Source organism: Euprymna scolopes, chromosome 9 (assembly GCF_053919585.1).
Source record: "Euprymna scolopes isolate OS-2025 chromosome 9, ASM5391958v1, whole genome shotgun sequence".
NCBI lineage: Eukaryota > Metazoa > Mollusca > Cephalopoda > Sepiida > Sepiolidae > Euprymna > Euprymna scolopes.
In genome coordinates, this window is record NC_136490.1 from 1,549,592 (window position 1) to 1,574,038 (window position 24,447).

At 38.1% G+C, this 24,447-nt stretch overlaps 1 protein-coding gene across 33 annotated transcripts in view; it reads right to left on the minus strand.

Annotated features, from left to right (window-relative positions):
* LOC145284419 (TBC1 domain family member 5-like) overlaps positions 1-9,259 on the minus strand; it is a 331,181-nt gene extending 321,922 nt beyond the window's left edge. For 7 of the 33 annotated variants that reach the window (XM_080133215.1, XM_080133210.1, XM_080133214.1 and 4 more), the window contains exon 1: positions 8,994-9,133. Coding sequence is in view for 6 of the 33 variants with exons in the window: in XM_080133179.1 (XP_079989305.1) it covers positions 8,994-9,182 (189 nt within the window). In the remaining 27 variants the exon portion in view is untranslated. Of the gene's footprint in view, positions 1-8,993 lie in introns of all 33 variants that reach the window. The other 26 variants (XM_080133203.1, XM_080133185.1, XM_080133194.1 and 23 more) reach the window with 12 other exon arrangements.
* Positions 9,260-24,447: the final 15,188 nt, after the last annotated feature.

Genomic DNA, 24,447 nt, shown 5'->3' on the forward strand with positions numbered 1-24,447 from the left:
TGTTTTGCGCAAAGCTATAAATAGCTGCTGCTGCAAAAATGAAATTTATGAAGTATGGATTCGTCCAAGGGACATAAATAATGTCTCTTTTTTATTGCGTGTGTTAACCAAAATTAGTATTTTTCATCCTCCGTAGTTAAAAAGGAAACGAACATTCACTTATAAGTTTTTCCCCTAGAACAAAAAATCTGCTCAGTCGAATTTTTTTTTTTTTAATTCTTTTAATGAAATACATGAGTTTTTGATTGATATATTTTAATACTTCTTTATCGACTAAATTTTTTTTTCTTTTTAATATCTAAAAAAAGAAAACATTCAATGAAATAGAAATATTTGCCGTCAGCGTTTGGTATTTACTTGACGATGTAAGCATAACATGAGCTTTCATTAAAAAAAAAAAAAAAAAAAAAAAAATCAACGTGGTTTTTAAAAAAAAAAAAGGTTTTACACTTTGGACTTTACAGGTAAATTTCCAAAAAACTATTTTTTTTTTGTTTTAAATTAGAATATTTTCTTTAGTGATCTTTTATCTTCAATTTGTGATATATAAAACTTTGGCACAAATTAATTATTAAAATTCTAATAGACATTTCAAAATGGGGAGGGTTGAATTTGAAAAAAAAACGTTTCTCTAAAATATTATATTTGGTCTATTGATATTTTGATAGATTTTTAAAGTTTAAAAATTGAAAAATATTTAACTTGTAAAATTCTATTGATTTTATTACATAAAAAAAATGGCTGCATGAAGGCACGCCGGCATTTTGTAAATACTGTTTTTTAAAAAATAATATTTCTATTATTTTTTTTAAACAACTTTAATAGTTTATTTTAGGAGTATATTCCATACAGAAAATAAACTACCCACTTTAAAAAGAAATTATGAGTTTTTTATATTTAATTCAGTTTTCTGTTAGGGGTGTCAAAAATTCCTCCAAATTTCTGATACACCTAGAAGTTCACATATGTGAATGATGGTAATAATATTACACGTTTAAAAAAACGATTATTTGTTGGATGTCTGAATCGGAATTGAGACAAAAAAAATATTACATACACACTCTCTCGCATGTCATTAAGATAACCAAAAAAAGTGTCTCAAAAAAAAAAATAAATAAATAAATAAAAAATAAAGTAGGTCAAATTGATTTCAAAATATTTACATCTACTTTTACTACATTTTATTTTCATTTTTCTTTCGTTTAAATTTTATTTACGCATTTTTCCCTGATCAGTTTGGTTTTTAACATTTTTTGTCATAGCTTTAAAAAAAAAAAAAAAATTAAAATGTACTTATTACTGTGTCGTTTGATCAGTATTTTGTTACTGTAAGCAAATTGTTATAAAAGTAGAACTATTTACGACAATGATTTAATCCTTATTTCTAAATGATTACGTGTGAACGCTATGATAAACTGTGGAAACAAAAACAAACAAAAAATACTGCTAGAAACCAAGGCTGGGTCTTAAATTTCGATTTCTGAACGATTATCGAAATTCCCCAGATGATTGTCTCATGTTAGCCATTTTATTTATTTTGTTGCAGGGCCAACCTTTCGTGACAATCGACCCTACAACTAAAAAGTAGCAAGAAAAAGGTAAACAGCAATGTCAAAGGACAAATCATCAAATGGCCAGTCACTGAGTTTTTCTACGTGCATGTTGTAGCTTAACTTCTTTTGAACTGGTGCAACTTCTTCCATCAGGGTTGTTAGTGATGTCCGTGGATTAGATATGCTTCACGAATGTTCATGACGGTTTGGGTTGTTGAATCAGTGGTCGGAGGGAGTTGATAAGTTTGTCAGCCATAGCATTTTTATAATTCTGTCGATCGAGGAGGCATAATGCATGCTGTCTTTTTCCAATCGTGGGTGCAATAGCGGCTGATCGTTCTGTGCCAATAACCTTTTGTCTTTTTGTGTTATGGCAGGTTGCAATGGAGTTGTGTGCACTAAAATAAAAACTCTGCGATAACATTGTTGTAACGTTATAGCTGTTTGATTATTAACTAATTGTACGAAAAGGTGCCATATTATTTCTCTAGTTCCAGCAAGCAGCCTTGTGCTGTTAGAAGAAAAGTGTAATATTAATAGTTGATTAAGCAAAGAAGTGGCTTTTCTTGTTGAAACCGCAATAATTTTTATACTTTAAGACTCAGCACTATGTATCAAAGTAAATAAACGCTTTAAGTTAAAACACACAAAAAATATCCAGGTAGGTAGATTAACTCATCTCGCCTTTGGTAACATTTATTTGTTGTATATTTGTTTTGTATTTTTAACGTTTTCATTTTGTTGTCTCTACAGCAAAATGCCCCCAAAATCAATTATTTTAGAATTCAAAACAAGAGATCTAGCTATCGGTGGTTGAAAAGGTTTCTTGTAATTTTTAAAGGAAACGAGCTTAGTCTTGGCAGCATTGAACGTTACCATCCATTTTTGTCCCCATTCAACTACAGACTGGGGAACTTCCTTTAGAGTTTTTGTCATTGCCTTGGATATGCCTTCATTCATTTTCCCCTCATGCCTGTTACAGAGCATGTTGTTGTCAGCAAATATACCTATCTCAGAGACAATTTTATCAGAAAGATCATTTATGAATATCAGGAATAATAAAGGTCCAAGGATCGACCTTTGAGGTACACCTGCATTTATATCATATGGTTTTGACGTACAACCATCGAGGACAACCTGGATTTTTCTCTTATTTAAGAAGAATGTAATTATGTTAAGTATTTGTTCAGTAATACCATAGGATCTGATTCTCATGAAAAGGCCATCCTGCCATACCTTGTCAAAAGCCTTAGATATATGTAGTGCTACTACTCTCCTCTCCCTTATCCAGTGCATGGTATATACATTCAAAGATTACAGTTAGAATATCTGCAGTAGAACGGGCTTGCCTAAATCCATATTGATAGTCAGACAGAAGTTTAGCAACTGGAAGGTGGTGGACTAAAGCTTGATTGATTATGGACTCAAATATTTTGGCAAAAAGAGGGAGGGGGCTAATGGGCCGATAATTTAATGAGTCAGTTCTTTTGCTAGAATTCTTGTAAACTTGTACCACAGAAGCAGGGAAGCAAGGTTTGTTAAGGCATTTGTTGAAAAGTTTGGAGAGAACTGGAACAAACTTAGCAGAGCATTTTTTTAATAGTCCAGCTGGGATGGGATCAGATCCACATGCTTTTGAGGTGTCTAGATTTTTTTAAATAAGTTATTTCCATATAATTTTGTATTTTGTTTCAAGTTTAGTGACTTCCGTTCCATATTTAGATAAACCGAGTTCACTTCTGGCGTCATAGCTGTGAGTACTGAATTTTTGGACTTAACCTGACAATCTAAACTGATAGAAACCTTTTTAGCAGTTAAGATAAAAATGAAATGTAATAAGTCTCCAGACGTACCTCTCCACCGTACTGTATATCGATACTCTATGGCTGACTGGGATAGCTTCCGTACATTCATATTTATTCCATGTTTAAAAAGGATGTGTCCTCTATAGTATCAGACCTGACCAAATGGTTAATTATAGGCATAGACCGATTCATACCATCCAAAACATTCCAACAAAAACCTAACAGGCAGCCATGGTTCTCCCCTGAATGTGCTACTGCCATTGTGCACAGAAATCACTTTTTCCATAGCTACCAATGTAATAGATGTACTGAGACTAAAGCTGCTTTCAGGACTGCCAGCAACCACTGTAAAAGAGTAATAAAACATGCAAGAGAGCTATATGCTCAGTCTGTTAAATCCAAAGTAGCTGAGCAGCGGCTTGGTTCCCACCAGTTCTGGCAAATAGCAAACAGGATCTTGAACAGACGTGTGCGTTCTATCCCAACTATCATCAATGGACCTGAGGTCATCTCGTCAGCATCAGACAAGGCCAGACTATTTGCCTAGACCTTTGCAGCTAATTCTACCCTATGCGACAATGACCATCAACTCCCTGTATTTCCTTCTATAACAGACAGCACGCTATGCAACATAGAAATATCTGTGCGTGAGGTCGCCAAGCTAATCAAGAACCTTAATTTCAGTAAAGCAACTGGCCCTGATGGCATTCCAGTTATAGTGAAAAGTCATCTCCCTCTCAGTACAGACCAATAAGCTCCCTGTGTGTCATAAGTTGTTGGAATCCATATTAAATAAAGAAGTAGTCAACCACCTCAATAGAAACAACCTTCTTAGTGACATACAATATGGTTTCCGCTCTGCCAGATCTACAGCAGATGTGCTAACGGTTATATCACATAGGATTAGTGAATCTCTTGACAAAGGTTTCCTTTCCAGGGCAATTGCTCTTGACATATCGAAGGCCTTCGATAAGGTATGGCATAAGGGCCTACTTCACAAGATTTCCAGCTACGGTATTACTGGAAATGTTTTCTCAATTATTAAATCATTTCTCTCCAATAGGTTCATAAGAGTAGTCGTTGATGGGCAGAAATCAGAGGCCCACAGTATTAATGCTGGAGTCCCCCAGGGGTCAATCCTGGGCTCAACTCTCTTCCTGATCTACATCAATGATCTCCCTAAACACATACTTAAATCATTCGTTGACATCTATGCTGATGACACAACCATCTATGGCAACACATCAAAGGCCGTAAATGACAAAGTTCTCTCTAATTCTCTCTCCTCTGATCTTGAGCACGTGGTACAATGGGGGAAGAGGTGGCTGGTCACTTTTAATGCATCCAAAACCAAGCTTCTATCTTTACATCATCAACGCTCTGATCCCCATCTGGCATCAATTGAAATGGATGGCTCTCGTCTTGGAGAGGCTCCATGTTTTGACAAGCTTCTGGGTTTGACCTTTACTCCTGATCTGAAATGGAACACGTACATCAAGTCTGTTGCCAGGGACGCTGGGAAAATGGTGGGATCCTTCAACCGCTCCAGAAGATATCTCACTACTACAATTCTCTATCTATATAAAAGCCAAGTACGTCCAATGATGGAGTACTGCTGCCACATCTGGGCAGGAGCTGCTAAAAACAGCCTATCCTGCCTTGACAGAGTACAAAATAGACTTTGTGGTTTAGTGGGGGATGCCATTTTCTCTTCCCTGCAACCTCTCTCCCACAGAAGAGACGTTGCGAGCCTGTCTTTGTTTTATCGCTATTTCCATGGCAGGTGCTCGTCTGAGCTCCAATCTCTCGTCCCCCCTCGCCAATCTTTCACGAGAAACACCCGTTTGGCTGAAACTACTGTCAACAATTTTCCCCACTCTTTATCTGTGCCTAAATCGAAACGTAAATTCCATGAGCAAAGCTTCTTTCTTAGAACTGCACGCCAGTAGAACTCTCTGCCGCTTGCCTGTTTCCCACCTGACTACAACTTGGACGTCTTCAAGTCCAACATAAACAAACTCCTGAGAAACCGCCCCCTTTAGTAAGACACTATCAAAACCCCCAATACTAATGATTACTACAATACTATCTCATTGATTACTGTACATGCAATAACCCTTATCCCTGAGTGGCCTTCGGGCCTTGATAAGTGGTGACCTACATGTAAAAAAAAAAAAAAGCGGGAGGGGGGTCTACTATGGATACATTAAAATAAAACACCTTGTCTGCAGGATTTTTAAAATTTTTAAACTATTTGGATTTGTTTACAGTTTAAATGTTTTGTTTTCGTTTTCTAACTTGTTTTTATTATTTTATTAGAATATAATTTTTTGATTTATTAATTGTAAACTTTTATATTGAATTCGCAAATTAACACCCTCAGATAAAAATGCGATTCTACTTTTTATGATTATGTGTGAATAGTAACAGCATAACTTTGCGGGAAAGAGAAAATATTTTATAATTTAAAGTAGAGGATCAGTTTTGTAAGTAAATTGTAAAATGATCCCCAATTTCCGGCTGTTAACTAATTTTTTACTACTAACTCTAAGTCTGACTGGCAATGTCGTACAACCACATGTAATCACCTAAAAAGCAGACTCTACCCATAAAAAATAATGCAGTAAATTTATCTCCCATAGCAAAAAACAAAAAAGGTTAATTGAACAGTCATAAAATACTTGAATAGCTCGAAAAGGAGCATGTATCATTTAATGTTAAATTTATCTACAAAACTTTTAAGAAGGGTGGGTACTGAGTAGTTCTTCAATATTCTATAAAAATAAAACAGTATATGCATACATGTTTGTGTGTGGAAACATTTAACCGATAAACTCTTAAACTATTGGTCACATAACACTGAAATTTACAGAAACTAGTAATCATACACCAAGGATTGATGTACGAGTAAAATCTTTGTTTGGATGAATAACAGAGAAGCTGAAATACAAAATATTTATTTCAACTTGCAGCCATTACTTTTGCGTATGCGCAAATTCATTGATAACTTGAAATGGTTTGATTTAAAATCTTTCTTATCTATCTGTTGACAGCTCAAATGGTAGGGAACGCGGCTAAGGTGCTAAATGTTTTTGTTTCGATACTTGCTGATGGTACTACAAGTCATTTTTCTTTTAATCTTTTGAAATTAGTACATACGTGCAATATAATTTTTTTTTTTTTTTTTTTTTTTTTTTTTTTTTTGTAGATTTTGTGTTCTTGCTTTTAATTTCATTAGAAAATAAATTTGTCGATTTATTTATTGTAAAATTTGATAAAGTTTTTCGGGAGTGGGGAGGGGCTTACATGTTTTGAAACGGGTTTGTATTACTGTACACAGATTCGAAAAAGTTGTCAAAAAACAAATATATAACAAATAAATGTTATCAAAGACAAGATAAGTTACTTTTCTACCAAACTGGATATATTTTTCATGTTTTTAGTCAATGTAACATGTTTATTCAGCCCCAAAAACATACAGTATTTACCGATGTATTGGAAAATTCAAGATGGCGCCCGACTCTCTCGTTAACACGGTAAGTTTGGGAAAAGGTGTTATAAATAATAAACTAGACAAAATACTATTAAAAACCCACCGAATATATGTCAACTTATGTCACGGTAACATATATTGAGCGAGTTTCTAACATTATTTTGTCTAGTTTTATATTTATAGTACCTTTTCCCAAACTTACCGTGTTAACGAGAGTCGGGCGCCATTTTGAATTTCCCAATACATCGGTAAACACAGTATGTTTTTCGAGCTGAATAAACATGTTACATTAAATAAAAACACGAAAAATTATCCAGTTAGGTAGAAAAGTAACTTATCTTGCCTTTAATAACATTTATTTGTTATATATTTGTTTTTTGACAACTTTTTCGAATCTATGTGTACAGTAATACAAACCCATTAACATATTTATATTAATCGATTATTTATTAAAATAAAAAAATGCAATAGCATAAATGAAGCGGAAGCAATTTTTAAAAAAATAATTTTATGGCGGGCCTAAACGAAAATCATCCTCTCTAAAACGGATTTCGGAATAAACACCCCCAACCTCCCCATGTTAAGAACGGCATTTGGAATAAACACCCCCAACCTCCCCATGTTAAGAACGGCATTTGGAATAAACACCCCCAACATCCCCATGTTAAGAATGGCTTTTGGAATAAATACCCCCAACCTCCCCATGTTAAGAACGGCATTTGGAATAAACACCCCCAACATCCCCATGTTAAGAATGGCTTTTGGAATAAATACCCCCAACCTCCCCATGTTAAGAACGGCATTTGGAATAAACACCCCCAACATCCCCATGTTAAGAACGGCTTTCGGAATAAATATTCCCAACCTCACCATGTTAAGAACGGCTTTCGGAATAAATGCTCCCAACGTGCCCATGTTAAGAATGGCTTTCGGAATGAACACCCCCCAACCTCTCCACGTTAAGAACGGCTTTCGGAATAAGCACCCCAAACGTCCCCATGTTAAGAACGACTTTCGGAATAAATACCCCCTAACCTCCTCATGTTAAGAAGGGCTTTCAGTTTTTTTTGCATTTTTTTTTTTTTTCAGTGGATTGATTATTATTGATTGAATGCTAATATATATGGGGGTGATTCTCGTTCAGGTCCACTAATTTTATTACAAAATTAAATTCACCAAAATGCATGTTGGTATATTCGTAAACATGTCAGTCATTTTACTATTTTCTTCATGACTCTTCAAAATTTGAAAAGAATTTAGAAACATTTTAAACTGTAAAATAAAATGACAAATGTCACTTCTGGCTTTAGAATTACTTTTGTCGTTACCAAATGTTACCAAACAAATATGGGCAGAAATGGGGGCTGATCTAAGCGCTAAACTAAAATTGAAAATAAGAAATGAGAACAACAGGTGACTCAAAGTCCGCAGCAAACAGTGTCAGATATGTAAGTAGTACTTATATTATAAAATATTCTATAATAAAATGAATGAAATCAATATTCACAAATAAAAATATTTTTTAATATTAAAAACAAATTCAAAACAATAACATTTATATATTTTTAATCAAAAAAAAAAAAAAAAAAAAAAAAAAAAAAAAAATAATAATAATAATAATAATGCGATTTTTTAAATCTGACACGGTTTGTTGCGGACTACGAGTCGCCTAATTCTGATTCACCAGAAAATAAATAACCATTAAAAAAACAAAACAATAAGTTGTCCATGTTCAACGAAACGCGGACAAAATACGTCGGGTAAAAGGAAAGATGGCCGATATAAATCAGGAAAGGGAGATAACTCCAAGTAATGTTTTTTAAATTATAAAAAGATTGTGAAATTATGTTTCTTTGCTATTTATGACGTGCGCAATATCACAACTTAATAACATTGTTTCTAACTAAAAAAAAAAAAAACTAAAGAAAAGAAAAAGGGGGCAAAGTGACAACAGGTCGGTAATTTGTGTCGTGGTCGTCGTCGTCGTCGTCGTCGCCGCATTTTTTAGCAGCCGCCACTTTTTGGGTTGACAGATTCAAATGATTTCAACACGAACCGGATTCGATACGCAAATGAAGAAAAATAAAAATCTTGCATTTTTTAATGGTTTTCTGGATTACATCGTTTGGTTAGTGTACTTACGTGTGTTCGGAAAAGATTATGTAGTTGTGTGTAGTCCGAATAACAAGTGTCAAATCCGAGGAAAAGGGAAGGAGAGATCATAGCAACAACAACAAAAAAAAAATGGAGCACGGACGTGAAACTCAGGTCATATGACCTGATCATGTGACTTAGAAGAAAAAGAAGAAGAAAAACAAGCAACGGAAACATTTGCCTTTTCTTTCTTTCATTTATGCTTCCCTTCTTTCTTTTCTTCTTCTTTCCTTCCTTTGTTCCCCCCCCCCCGTTGTCGATTTTTTGATCGTTCGCTTTTTCCTTTCTAATTTCTTTCTTCCCTCCTTTCTTTTATTCTTTTCTTGTTTCCTTCCTTCGTTGTCCGTTTCTTTCGTTTCTTCGCCTTTTCTTTCTATTTTTCTTTCTTTCCTCCTTTCTTTTATTTTGTCTTTTCTTCTTTCCTTCGTTCGTTCTTTTTCTTTTTGATCTTTTTTCTTTCTTTTTCCTTTCTTTTTCGCAATGTGTCCACCCATAATACTTTATCAACCAGAAATTCGTCCTTTCTTTCGTTCGCTTCTTTTTCTTTTTCGCAATGTCCACTACATTTAAAATATGATCAATTGTTCAACGTTTATTTATTTATTCATTCATTTTTCTAAATTGTTGCATTTGAGGTCAATCGCAACAATTACAATATTGCATAAATTGAAAAAAATAATAATCTTATTTTCTGATAACAACAAAACAACAAAAGAGAACCTATTCCAACACACATTATTACGCACATATGGAAATGGATGGCGCACTGGCGCAGTGGTTGCAGACGCGGACTGTTGGCCCAGCGAGTCGAGTTCGTCTGCTCGTCTACTATACATACATCACACTAATAGTAGGGGAGTTTAAATACTCAATCCTTTCCTAGAAAGAAAACATCAAAACAACACCAATATCCGGCAGTTTCCAGTCTTCTTGGATTTCTGTTTGCTACCGTTCTCAAGCAGTGACTTCATAAGAAATGCGGGTTGGAATTTCGCAACACTTACTTCACTATACAGTTTTGGTTGTAGTGGGAATACTCATTATCTTTTGAAACTAGAAGAAAATCTCTTGAAAATATACTTGATATATGCTTAATATATATTGCTAAAAATATTGTCTTGTTTTCTTTTTGTTTTTTGTTTTTTTTATTCCCCCCCCCCCACACACACATCTTGGATGGGGTGAGAGAGATGAACCCGTGAGCAGTTCGAGTAGCAATGGCAGTGAATGTTTTTATTTTTGCTTTTTTTTTTTTTACGTCGAATCTCGGTTGTTTATTTTTTTTAATGGAAATAGATCCAGACAAGACATGAAATCACTTGAGTTTAATAAAAAAAATAAACTACTTCAGTTTTTTTGGTTTTGTCTTTGTTTTTTATTTATTTTTTTTAATTATTAAACCATGGTCATAAAACCGTTAGCGATAGACATTGACTACTAAACTAATCAGGGACTGCATACAACTTAGGAATTCAGAACTCAGAAAATGTAACAAAAATGTTAAAAAAAAAAAAAAAAAAAAGATTCCGATCTAGAAAACAGCAATTTTCTCCCTTTGTCAGAAATATTATTCATGGAATATGAGAAATAAAGGACAAAAGAGAAAGGAGAATCACGAGGCTGGCGAAAATAAACCCAAGGTCTGCTTTCTACCTCGAGCATTATGCTGTAGTGAAAAAGCAATATCAATGAACAACAAAGAAAATTCATAGAAAAATTAATTGAAATTTATTAACTTGATTTTAAACCAAGTGTGAAGTGTCTTTAAAGAAGAGAATATTTCTTTGGCAGATTCAAAATGAGAGATTTGGAATTTTTAGCAGCAGTAGCAGCCTTCGTGCACGAACACAGTTTAGTAGTAATTGTTGATTGAGTCGTTTTGTCATAGAAACATCTGGCAAGGATTTATATGGAAATTTTAGGCTGAGTGTTATGGAGTCCATGATATGAATAGCGTGATTAGTGCCGGATGGCGTTGAGTGCGATGGGAGTCAAAAGGTTAAGACTCACTGAACCCAGCGACACTGTTCTGATGTGTTGTGAACGTATTGGCTGTAGGTGCATCCGGTCAGAGGCCACCCACAAAACACCCCATCCCCAAATATAAAAAGGAGGGAACACACGTGTTTAGATGGAGTTCAGTTTGAGTTTAGAGTTGACCGTTCGAGTCCGACAGACACGGTCATCAGTTATTTCTGAGAAGATAAAAGACTTCTCATGGAGGCAACGAGAGTTAGCGATGGATGGCAGATGAATCAATAAAAAAATTCCCACCCTCCTTCTAAGGATAGGTAGAGAACAGGGGCACGACTTCGACCATGAAATGAATAAAGTTCCAATTGTCCAGAGAAATGACTTGTATTTGTTGTTATGCATAAGAGAGCCTTTATTCCAGGGAAACCGACATGGTCAAGAGATGAGGAGACAAGGTATAAAGGTACGATCTGTTCCGACATGGTCAAGAGATGAGGAGACAAGGTATAAAGGTACGATCTGTTCCGACATGGTCAAGAGATGAGGAGACAAGGTATAAAGGTACGATCTGTTCCGACATGGTCAAGAGATGAGGAGACAAGGTATAAAGGTACGATCTGTTCCGACATGGTCAAGAGATGAGGAGACAAGGTATAAAGGTACGATCTGTTCCGACATGGTCAAGAGATGAGGAGACAAGGTATAAAGGTACGATCTGTTCCACATGGTCAAGAGATGAGGAGACAAGGTATAAAGGTACGATCTGTTCTGACATGGTCAAGAGATGAGGAGACAAGGTATAAAGGTACGATCTGTTCCACATGGTAAAGAGATGAGGAGACAAGGTATAAAGGTACGATCTGTTCCGACATGGTCAAGAGATGAGGAGACAAGGTATAAAGGTACGATCTGTTCCGACATGGTCAAGAGATGAGGAGACAGGGTATAAAGGTACGATCTGTTCCGACATGGTCAAGAGATGAGGAGACAGGGTATAAAGGTACGATCTGTTCCGACATGGTCAAGAGATGAGGAGACAGGGTATAAAGGTACGATCTGTTCCGACATGGTCAAGAGATGAGGAGACAGGGTATAAAGGTACGATCTGTTCCGACATGGTCAAGAGATGAGGAGACAAGGTATAAAGGTACGATCTGTTCCACATGGTCAAGAGATGAGGAGACAAGGTATAAAGGTACGATCTGTTCCACATGGTAAAGAGATGAGGAGACAAGGTATAAAGGTACGATCTGTTCCACATGGTAAAGAGATGAGGAGACAAGGTATAAAGGTACGATCTGTTCCGACATGGTCAAGAGATGAGGAGACAAGGTATAAAGGTACGATCTGTTCCGACATGGTCAAGAGATGAGGAGACAAGGTATAAAGGTACGATCTGTTCCGACATGGTCAAGAGATGAGGAGACAAGGTATAAAGGTACGATCTGTTCCGACATGGTCAAGAGATGAGGAGACAAGGTATAAAGGTACGATCTGTTCCGACATGGTCAAGAGATGAGGAGACAAGGTATAAAGGTACGATCTGTTCCACATGGTCAAGAGATGAGGAGACAAGGTATAAAGGTACGATCTGTTCCGACATGGTCAAGAGATGAGGAGACAAGGTATAAAGGTACGATCTGTTCCGACATGGTCAAGAGATGAGGAGACAAGGTATAAAGGTACGATCTGTTCCGACATGGTAAAGAGATGAGGAGACAAGGTATAAAGGTACGATCTGTTCCACATGGTCAAGAGATGAGGAGACAAGGTATAAAGGTACGATATGTTCCACATGGTCAAGAGATGAGGAGACAAGGTATAAAGGTACGATCTGTTCCACATGGTAAAGAGATGAGGAGACAAGGTATAAAGGTACGATCTGTTCCACATGGTCAAGAGATGAGGAGACAAGGTATAAAGGTACGATCTGTTCCGACATGGTCAAGAGATGAGGAGACAAGGTATAAAGGTACGATCTGTTCCGACATGGTCAAGAGATGAGGAGACAAGGTATAAAGGTACGATCTGTTCTGACATGGTCAAGAGATGAGGAGACAAGGTATAAAGGTACGATCTGTTCCACATGGTAAAGAGATGAGGAGACAAGGTATAAAGGTACGATCTGTTCCACATGGTCAAGAGATGAGGAGACAAGGTATAAAGGTACGATCTGTTCCACATGGTAAAGAGATGAGGAGACAAGGTATAAAGGTACGATCTGTTCCACATGGTCAAGAGATGAGGAGACAAGGTATAAAGGTACGATCTGTTCCGACATGGTCAAGAGATGAGGAGACAAGGTATAAAGGTACGATCTGTTCCACATGGTCAAGAGATGAGGAGACAAGGTATAAAGGTACGATCTGTTCTGACATGGTCAAGAGATGAGGAGACAAGGTATAAAGGTACGATCTGTTCCACATGGTAAAGAGATGAGGAGACAAGGTATAAAGGTACGATCTGTTCCGACATGGTCAAGAGATGAGGAGACAAGGTATAAAGGTACGATCTGTTCCGACATGGTAAAGAGATGAGGAGACAAGGTATAAAGGTACGATCTGTTCCGACATGGTCAAGAGATGAGGAGACAAGGTATAAAGGTACGATCTGTTCCGACATGGTCAAGAGATGAGGAGACAAGGTATAAAGGTACGATCTGTTCCGACATGGTAAAGAGATGAGGAGACAAGGTATAAAGGTACGATCTGTTCCGACATGGTCAAGAGATGAGGAGACAAGGTATAAAGGTACGATCTGTTCCACATGGTCAAGAGATGAGGAGACAAGGTATAAAGGTACGATCTGTTCCACATGGTCAAGAGATGAGGAGACAAGGTATAAAGGTACGATCTGTTCCACATGGTAAAGAGATGAGGAGACAAGGTATAAAGGTACGATCTGTTCCACATGGTCAAGAGATGAGGAGACAAGGTATAAAGGTACGATCTGTTCCGACATGGTCAAGAGATGAGGAGACAAGGTATAAAGGTACGATCTGTTCCGACATGGTCAAGAGATGAGGAGACAAGGTATAAAGGTACGATCTGTTCCGACATGGTCAAGAGATGAGGAGACAAGGTATAAAGGTACGATCTGTTCCGACATGGTAAAGAGATGAGGAGACAAGGTATAAAGGTACGATCTGTTCCGACATGGTCAAGAGATGAGGAGACAAGGTATAAAGGTACGATCTGTTCCACATGGTCAAGAGATGAGGAGACAAGGTATAAAGGTACGATCTGTTCTGACATGGTCAAGAGATGAGGAGACAAGGTATAAAGGTACGATCTGTTCCACATGGTAAAGAGATGAGGAGACAAGGTATAAAGGTACGATCTGTTCCGACATGGTCAAGAGATGAGGAGACAAGGTATAAAGGTACGATCTGTTCCGACATGGTCAAGAGATGAGGAGACAAGGTATAAAGGTACGATCTGTTCCGACATGGTCAAGAGATGAGGAGACAAGGTATAAAGGTACGATCTGTTCCGACATGGTCAAGAGATGAGGAGACAAGGTATAAAGGTACGATCTGTTCCGACATGGTCAAGAGATGAGGAGACAAGGTATAAAGGTACGATCTGTTCCGACATGGTCAAGAGATGAGGAGACAAGGTATAAAGGTACGGTCTGTTCCGACATGGTCAAGAGATGAGGAGACAAGGTATAAAGGTACGGTCTGTTCCGACATGGTCAAGAGATGAGGAGACAAGGTATAAAGGTACGATCTGTTCCGACATGGTCAAGAGATGAGGAGACAAGGTATAAAGGTACGATCTGTTCCGACATGGTCAAGAGATGAGGAGACAAGGTATAAAGGTACGATCTGTTCCGACATGGTCAAGAGATGAGGAGACAAGGTATAAAGGTACGATCTGTTCCGACATGGTCAAGAGATGAGGAGACAAGGTATAAAGGTACGATCTGTTCCGACATGGTCAAGAGATGAGGAGACAAGGTATAAAGGTACGATCTGTTCCGACATGGTCAAGAGATGAGGAGACAAGGTATAAAGGTACGATCTGTTCCGACATGGTCAAGAGATGAGGAGACAAGGTATAAAGGTACGATCTGTTCCACATGGTCAAGAGATGAGGAGACAAGGTATAAAGGTACGATCTGTTCTGACATGGTCAAGAGATGAGGAGACAAGGTATAAAGGTACGATCTGTTCCACATGGTAAAGAGATGAGGAGACAAGGTATAAAGGTACGATCTGTTCCACATGGTCAAGAGATGAGGAGACAAGGTATAAAGGTACGATCTGTTCCACATGGTCAAGAGATGAGGAGACAAGGTATAAAGGTACGATCTGTTCCGACATGGTCAAGAGATGAGGAGACAAGGTATAAAGGTACGATCTGTTCCGACATGGTCAAGAGATGAGGAGACAAGGTATAAAGGTACGATCTGTTCCACATGGTCAAGAGATGAGGAGACAAGGTATAAAGGTACGATCTGTTCCACATGGTCAAGAGATGAGGAGACAAGGTATAAAGGTACGATCTGTTCCACATGGTCAAGAGATGAGGAGACAAGGTATAAAGGTACGATCTGTTCCACATGGTCAAGAGATGAGGAGACAAGGTATAAAGGTACGATCTGTTCCACATGGTCAAGAGATGAGGAGACAAGGTATAAAGGTACGATCTGTTCCACATGGTCAAGAGATGAGGAGACAAGGTATAAAGGTACGATCTGTTCCACATGGTCAAGAGATGAGGAGACAAGGTATAAAGGTACGATCTGTTCCGACATGGTAAAGAGATGAGGAGACAAGGTATAAAGGTACGATCTGTTCCGACATGGTCAAGAGATGAGGAGACAAGGTATAAAGGTACGATCTGTTCCGACATGGTCAAGAGATGAGGAGACAAGGTATAAAGGTACGATCTGTTCCACATGGTCAAGAGATGAGGAGACAAGGTATAAAGGTACGATCTGTTCTGACATGGTCAAGAGATGAGGAGACAAGGTATAAAGGTACGATCTGTTCCGACATGGTCAAGAGATGAGGAGACAAGGTATAAAGGTACGATCTGTTCCGACATGGTCAAGAGATGAGGAGACAAGGTATAAAGGTACGATCTGTTCCACATGGTCAAGAGATGAGGAGACAAGGTATAAAGGTACGATCTGTTCCACATGGTCAAGAGATGAGGAGACAAGGTATAAAGGTACGATCTGTTCCACATGGTCAAGAGATGAGGAGACAAGGTATAAAGGTACGATCTGTTCCGACATGGTAAAGAGATGAGGAGACAAGGTATAAAGGTACGATCTGTTCCGACATGGTAAAGAGATGAGGAGACAAGGTATAAAGGTACGAGCTGTTCCACATGGTCAAGAGATGAGGAGACAAGGTATAAAGGTACGATCTGTTCCACATGGTCAAGAGATGAGGAGACAAGGTATAAAGGTACGATCTGTTCCGACATGGTCAAGAGATGAGGAGACAAGGTATAAAGGTACGATCTGTTCCACATGGTAAAGAGATGAGGAGACAAGGTATAAAGGTACGATCTGTTCCACATGGTCAAGAGATGAGGAGACAAGGTATAAAGGTACGATCTGTTCCACATGGTCAAGAGATGAGGAGACAAGGTATAAAGGTACGATCTGTTCTGACATGGTCAAGAGATGAGGAGACAAGGTATAAAGGTACGATCTGTTCCACATGGTAAAGAGATGAGGAGACAAGGTATAAAGGTACGATCTGTTCCGACATGGTCAAGAGATGAGGAGACAAGGTATAAAGGTACGATCTGTTCCGACATGGTAAAGAGATGAGGAGACAAGGTATAAAGGTACGATCTGTTCCGACATGGTCAAGAGATGAGGAGACAAGGTATAAAGGTACGATCTGTTCCGACATGGTCAAGAGATGAGGAGACAAGGTATAAAGGTACGATCTGTTCCGACATGGTCAAGAGATGAGGAGACAAGGTATAAAGGTACGATCTGTTCCGACATGGTCAAGAGATGAGGAGACAAGGTATAAAGGTACGATCTGTTCCGACATGGTCAAGAGATGAGGAGACAAGGTATAAAGGTACGATCTGTTCCGACATGGTCAAGAGATGAGGAGACAAGGTATAAAGGTACGATCTGTTCCGACATGGTAAAGAGATGAGGAGACAAGGTATAAAGGTACGATCTGTTCCACATGGTCAAGAGATGAGGAGACAAGGTATAAAGGTACGATCTGTTCCACATGGTCAAGAGATGAGGAGACAAGGTATAAAGGTACGATCTGTTCCACATGGTAAAGAGATGAGGAGACAAGGTATAAAGGTACGATCTGTTCCACATGGTCAAGAGATGAGGAGACAAGGTATAAAGGTACGATCTGTTCCGACATGGTCAAGAGATGAGGAGACAAGGTATAAAGGTACGATCTGTTCCGACATGGTCAAGAGATGAGGAGACAAGGTATAAAGGTACGATCTGTTCCGACATGGTCAAGAGATGAGGAGACAAGGTATAAAGGTACGATCTGTTCCGACATGGTAAAGAGATGAGGAGACAAGGTATAAAGGTACGATCTGTTCCGACATGGTCAAGAGATGAGGAGACAAGGTATAAAGGTACGATCTGTTCCACATGGTCAAGAGATGAGGAGACAAGGTATAAAGGTACGATCTGTTCTGACATGGTCAAGAGATGAGGAGACAAGGTATAAAGGTACGATCTGTTCCACATGGTAAAGAGATGAGGAGACAAGGTATAAAGGTACGATCTGTTCTGACATGGTCAAGAGATGAGGAGACAAGGTATAAAGGTACGGTCTGTTCCGACATGGTCAAGAGATGAGGAGACAAGGTATAAAGGTACGATCTGTTCCGACATGGTCAAGAGATGAGGAGACAAGGTATAAAGGTACGATCTGTTCCGACATGGTCAAGAGATGAGGAGACAAGGTATAAAGGTACGATCTGTTCCGACATGGTCAAGAGATGAGGAGACAAGGTATAAAGGTACGATCTGTTCCGACATGGTCAAGAGATGAGGAGACAAGGTATAAAGGTACGATCTGTTCCGACATGGTCAAGAGATGAGGAGACAAGGTATAAAGGTACGATCTGTTCCACATGGTCAAGAGATGAGGAGACAAGGTATAAAGGTACGATCTGTTCTGACATGGTCAAGAGATGAGGAGACAAGGTATAAAGGTACGATCTGTTCCACATGGTAAAGAGATGAGGAGACAAGGTATAAAGGTACGATCTGTTCCACATGGTCAAGAGATGAGGAGACAAGGTATAAAGGTACGATCTGTTCCACATGGTCAAGAGATGAGGAGACAAGGTATAAAGGTACGATCTGTTCCGACATGGTCAAGAGATGAGGAGACAAGGTATAAAGGTACGATCTGTTCCACATGGTCAAGAGATGAGGAGACAAGGTATAAAGGTACGATCTGTTCCGACATGGTCAAGAGATGAGGAGACAAGGTATAAAGGTACGATCTGTTCCGACATGGTCAAGAGATGAGGAGACAAGGTATAAAGGTACGATCTGTTCCGACATGGTCAAGAGATGAGGAGACAAGGTATAAAGGTACGATCTGTTCCGACATGGTCAAGAGATGAGGAGACAAGGTATAAAGGTACGATCTGTTCCGACATGGTCAAGAGATGAGGAGACAAGGTATAAAGGTACGATCTGTTCTGACATGGTCAAGAGATGAGGAGACAAGGTATAAAGGTACGGTCTGTTCCGACATGGTCAAGAGATGAGGAGACAAGGTATAAAGGTACGATCTGTTCCGACATGGTCAAGAGATGAGGAGACAAGGTATAAAGGTACGATCTGTTCCGACATGGTCAAGAGATGAGGAGACAAGGTATAAAGGTACGATCTGTTCCGACATGGTCAAGAGATGAGGAGACAAGGTATAAAGGTATGATCTGTTCCGACATGGTCAAGAGATGAGGAGACAAGGTATAAAGGTACGATCTGTTCCGACATGGTCAAGAGATGAGGAGACAAGGTATAAAGGTACGATCTGTTCCGACATGGTCAAGAGATGAGGAGACAAGGTATAAAGGTACGATCTGTTCCGACATGGTCAAGAGATGAGGAGACAAGGTATAAAGGTACGATCTGTTCCGACATGGTCAAGAGATGAGGAGACAAGGTATAAAGGTACGGTCTGTTCCGACATGGTCAAGAGATGAGGAGACAAGGTATAAAGGTACGATCTGTTCCGACATGGTCAAGAGATGAGGAGACAAGGTATAAAGGTACGATCTGTTCCGACATGGTCAAGAGATGAGGAGACAAGGTATAAAGGTACGATCTGTTCCGACATGGTCAAGAGATGAGGAGACAAGGTATAAAGGTACGATCTGTTCCATTCTGATAAACCCCTCAAAAGGGCTGATGTGCCGTAAAGTGAACATCTGACGCAATATAAGCAAACACACTTTCTCCTCCACAACAGAACATGAGTAATGTATGCTTCCTATATTTTAAACATGTGTATGCATGAACCATGTGAAATTGACTTTGAAGATGTTCCTTTCATCATCTGCTAAGAATCAATAGCCTAGCAGACAAGGCTAGGTTTGTGTTCATTCGCAAAATCTGTAGTAATAGTTAATAAGAGCATGTTATAACTGACAAGTGTTCATGTGGTAGGTTGAGTCTCTCACTGACAACTATTTTTGGTTTGTCGCTTAAGTAGCCAGTACTTAGTAGATACATAGAAACTAGTGATGAGACAATTCCAATATTTATCCTGATTCTGATACAATTATCGATTCTGTTTTGAATTACCAATTCCACTCCTTCACAAATTTTGAAACATAGAGTTGTTTTTATGTGAGGGTGGGGCGGATTTGCACAAAGACTCATGTAAAATGTGCATATATTTTCGAAAATGCAAAACTATATTTATGGGTGTGACCTATAGATTTTAGTTTTATTTGCAGTTTAAAATCAAATATTTATCATATTATCATTAATAAAAGACATGGAAAATTAAGTTTTGAACAAAAACAAAGAAATAGACAATAGAAAGAATCGTTTTGAGTATAGGAAAATAGACACAAACTTTTCCGATTCCAATACTGATTTCCATACCCCAAAACGTTCTAAAACTTTCCAATTCCAATTCCGATAAATCGTCCCAACACTAATAGAAACCCAAACTAACTCTTTTTGATTGGTTGATGTTCAATTTTGGTAATTAATCAAAATTGAATAATTTGTAAAAACATTAGCAAATCATAATCAAGTATTCGCGGAAATTGTTTTACTGCTGCTATTATTGTTATTGTTGTTGTTCATCATCATCATCAGCAGCAGCAGTAGCAGTAGCAGCAGCAGCATCATCATCATTCATTCATTTCATATGAATCAGATATTTATTATTGGCATTCGTTTCCCCGATATCTTTCTAGTTAGAATTCTTTCCAGAAAGGCATCAGGTACTTATGAGTTTTGAGGTTTTTTCTTTGTTTTTTTTTTTTGTTTTACTAATTTTCATCCCAAACAAGCCATATTGCCACTTGGAACATGAGGGGCTACTATGTGAGATAGTATCTAATAGGAGACTGAGAAGAGTTGAGCAGCAAAGTCTGTTCACATTACATGTAAGCTTCTACAGGTTAGTACAATCAGGGAAGCAGGAAATGGGAAGGGGATTCCAAAGTCTAGTATTGCAAAGGATAAAAACTATTAGAGTAGAAGGTTTTCCAATATCTAAGGACCGCAACAATCAAGTTAGATTTTGTTGCTTTTCAGGTTAGTTGGAAGTCTGTATGTCGAGCGAACACAAGTGCTATGAGTTCATCAGAATACATTACAATATTTGTAAAACACAAGGATGCGACAGATGTTGAGGCTTGGCTGATAGTACAGGATCTATTAAACTTTTTTAGACCATGTCTAAGAGGGAGAGACTGGAGGTAAATGCTCCAGCCCAAATTTGGCAACAATACTCCATGCATAGGCGAATTATGGCTTTGTTAAGATATAGGATGCTCTCTGGTGTGAGTAATTTTCTAGAATGGTAGAGGGAGACTACTTTTTTTTGCAGCTATATGTCCTCCATGTATTTATTTCAATTAATGTTGCTTGCGAATGTTAGGCTGAGGAGTTTGAAAGATGAAGTTTCAAGTAAGGTGTTATTTATCATGGCAATCAGTGGTTGAAAAGGTTTTTTGTAATTGTTACGGGAAAGAAGTTTAGTCTTAATAGAATTAAATGTTACCATACACTTACAGCAATCTCATTCCACTACCAACTTGAAGGTCGTTTTCTAGGATTCTGAATATGTGTACATTCGTTTTTCCCTAATGTCTGTTATAGAGTGTGGTTATAACCCATGGTTTATCAGGTTTGTATTTTAACATGTAATTATCTGACTCCATAAAATAAATAAGACAGGCATTCAATTTTAAAAGTGAGAAAAACAGCTTTATTTATTGATGAACTGTAAGTGGAAAGTGTTCGTTTTAGTGGTGGAGGAGAATGTTCGTGAATACGTGAGAGAAAGGTCAGCATGGAGAGAAATCAACAAAAAAACGATGTTCATTTGGTTTGTACTTATCGGTTTAGGTGTAAATCAGGCAAAGGTTAATAAATTAAGGTGCTCGGCCTGTAACGTGGGAGCAGAGTTGGCTTCAGTCTACTAATGTTTTCTTTTCTTCTTCTTCACATCTATTAACTTTTTGTGGCAGAATCAGTCCATATGTGCACTCGTGTAGTGAGACAAAGTTCCCTTTGAATCTTACTGCTGAAGTCCCACTAGTTCTTAAAATCTTGGGTTTTTATACTTCTGCTGGGGCTCCCAGCATTGATCAAAAATCAATGTTTCTTTTTAGGTGCCAAAGCTTCCCATTAGTTCACAATTATTCTTTGATTATTCGTTCTCTTTTTTAACTGGAAGCCTTGCATCGAGCCGGTGCATATAAGATATTTTTTCATTCAGGCTCTGACCGTGGATGTGTCGACATCCAGTTCACAGCCAATTCTCATCAATCCCCACATGGTACACAATTTTATCAGGGAGGTCATTTATGAATATAAGGAATAATAAAGTTCTAAGGATCGACCTCTGTGGCACACCTGCATTAATATCATGTTGTTTAGATATATGGCCATCAAAGACATTGTAGATTTTTCTCTTGTCTAAGATCTGCTTATGTTGAGCATTTGTCCAGAAATACTATAGAATTTAATTTTTGTGAGAATTCCTTTCATGCCAGAACTTGTCAAATGCTTTGGATATATCAAGAACAAAAGTTCTAGCTTCCTTACCTTATCCACTGCATAGGCTTAGAGATGACAATTAAAATTATTATCTGAAGTAGAAAGGACTTATCTAAATCCATACTGTTAGTTGGAAAGAAACTGAATGTTTACAAGATGGTGGACTAATGGTTGATTGATTAAAGACAAAGATTTTAACCAAGACAGACAGAAGATTGATGGGGCGTTAATTGAAGGGTGAGTTCTGACACCAGAATTCTTGAATACTGGTACAATCGAGGTAATTTTCCAGCTATCAGGAAAGCAAGACTCATCTAGGCATATGTTGAAGAGTTTTTAGAGGACTGGGGCTAGCTCAGTGGAGCATTGCTTAATTGATATGGCAGGAATGATATAAGATCACACACTTTGGAGGTGTCTAGTTTTTTATATCACGAACATGAGAGTGATTTTCAGATTTTCAGTCTGGCTTCTGACTGCAAAGGGAAATTTGGGAGGGAGTGGTTTGTGGAGTCTAAGGTGGAGTTGGAGGCAAACCGCCAGGCACACAGGTTGCCAACATCCTTAAGTGAAAGTGTTTGTCCAGCACAATCTGGATTCAAACTTGGCACACTTAGGTTGTTAGTTAGTGACAGAAGATGGCGACTTAGAAAAATGTAATCTCATATATAAAAGGCTAAATGTGTGTGTGTATCAGTGTGTTTGTGTGAGTGTGTGTGTTTGTGAGTGTATGTGTTTGTGTGCGTGTGTGTGTGTGTGTGTATGAGAGAATGTGTGTGAAGGTGTGTTTGTGTGAGTATGAGTGTGTGAGTATGAGTGTGTGTGTGCATCTATATGTGAGTGTGTGTGTGTCTGTGTGTGTGTGAGTGTGTGTATTTGTGTGTGGGTGTGTGTGTGAAGGTGTGTTTGTGTGTGTGTGTCAGTGTGTGTGTGTTTGTCTGTGTATGTGAGTGTGTGTGTGTGTGTTTGTGTGAATGTGTGTTTATGTGTTTGTATGTGTGTGTGTATATGTGTGTGTGTGTGTGTGTGTGTGCATCTATATGTGAGTGTGTGTGTGTCTGTGTGTGTGTGAGTGTGTGTCTGTGTGTGTGTGAGTGTGTGTGAAGGTGTGTTTGTGTGTGTGTGTGTCAGTGTGTGTGTGTTTGTCTGTGTATGTGAGTGTGTGCGTGTGTGTTTGTGTGAATGTGTGTTTATGTGTTTGTATGTGTGTGTATGTGTGTGTGTGTGTGTGTGTGTGTGTGTGTGTGTGTGTGTGTGTGTGTGTTTCACAAAAACTTTCCATGTACATGATGGATCCTCAAGAGATTGGTATCGTTTTCAAGCTCGATCCTTCAGACAACAAATATCGAAAAATTGGCCAAAAACATTCATTCCTTCACCCTCAACTCGGCCGTTTTTCACAAGGAGCCCAACAACAAATTCATCAGAGCACATTCCATTAAAATACTTGTAAAACAGGCACCGGGATGCAACATTGTGGTGATGGGACAGAGATTGGAGCTTAGTTGACAAAGTAGGACTTATTAGATTGAAGACTTTTTTCGACTCTATCCAAGAGGAAGAGACTAGCGGTAGATGCATCAGCCCAGATGTGGCAACAATGTTCCATGCATTGGCGAATGGTGGCTTTGTAGAGGTACACAATACTCGCAGGTGTGAGTAGTTTTCTAGCATGATAGAGGGAGCCCACCTTATTTGTTGCAGTTTCAAGTTTGCAGGATTATTTTTAAATCTTAGTAACACTGTATCACCAGAGTTTATGTCACTGATCACGGCTGTCTATAGTAAGACGCAAGTCTGCCTGATTATAATCCGACGTATGTCAGTGTCAAGTACATGTAAAAATCTTAATGATGGCCTGAAACGTTACATATAAATAGTGATAAAAAAGGAGAAATATATACTTAAATATTTTTAAGTCAATGACCTCGATTGATTGAATATATAAAAGTGTGAATATCAAATAAGGTGTTCCAAAGCTGTTGAAAATCCTAATTTCTGGACTTTGTCATCTTTGAATTAGTGAATTCACAAAAAACAAATTTTGTATTTAAACGGACAAAATCTGGATTGTGTTAAAATATAAACAATTTTTTTATATTTACTAGTTTTACTGGGAATACTGTGTTGAGGCTATATGTCTATAGGCCATTTCTCAAACACTTTATTTGAAATGTCAAAGGTTAAACATCTGGTTCTCTTCATGTGACTAAGAGTTGATTTGAATCCAAAGTCACATTCTTTT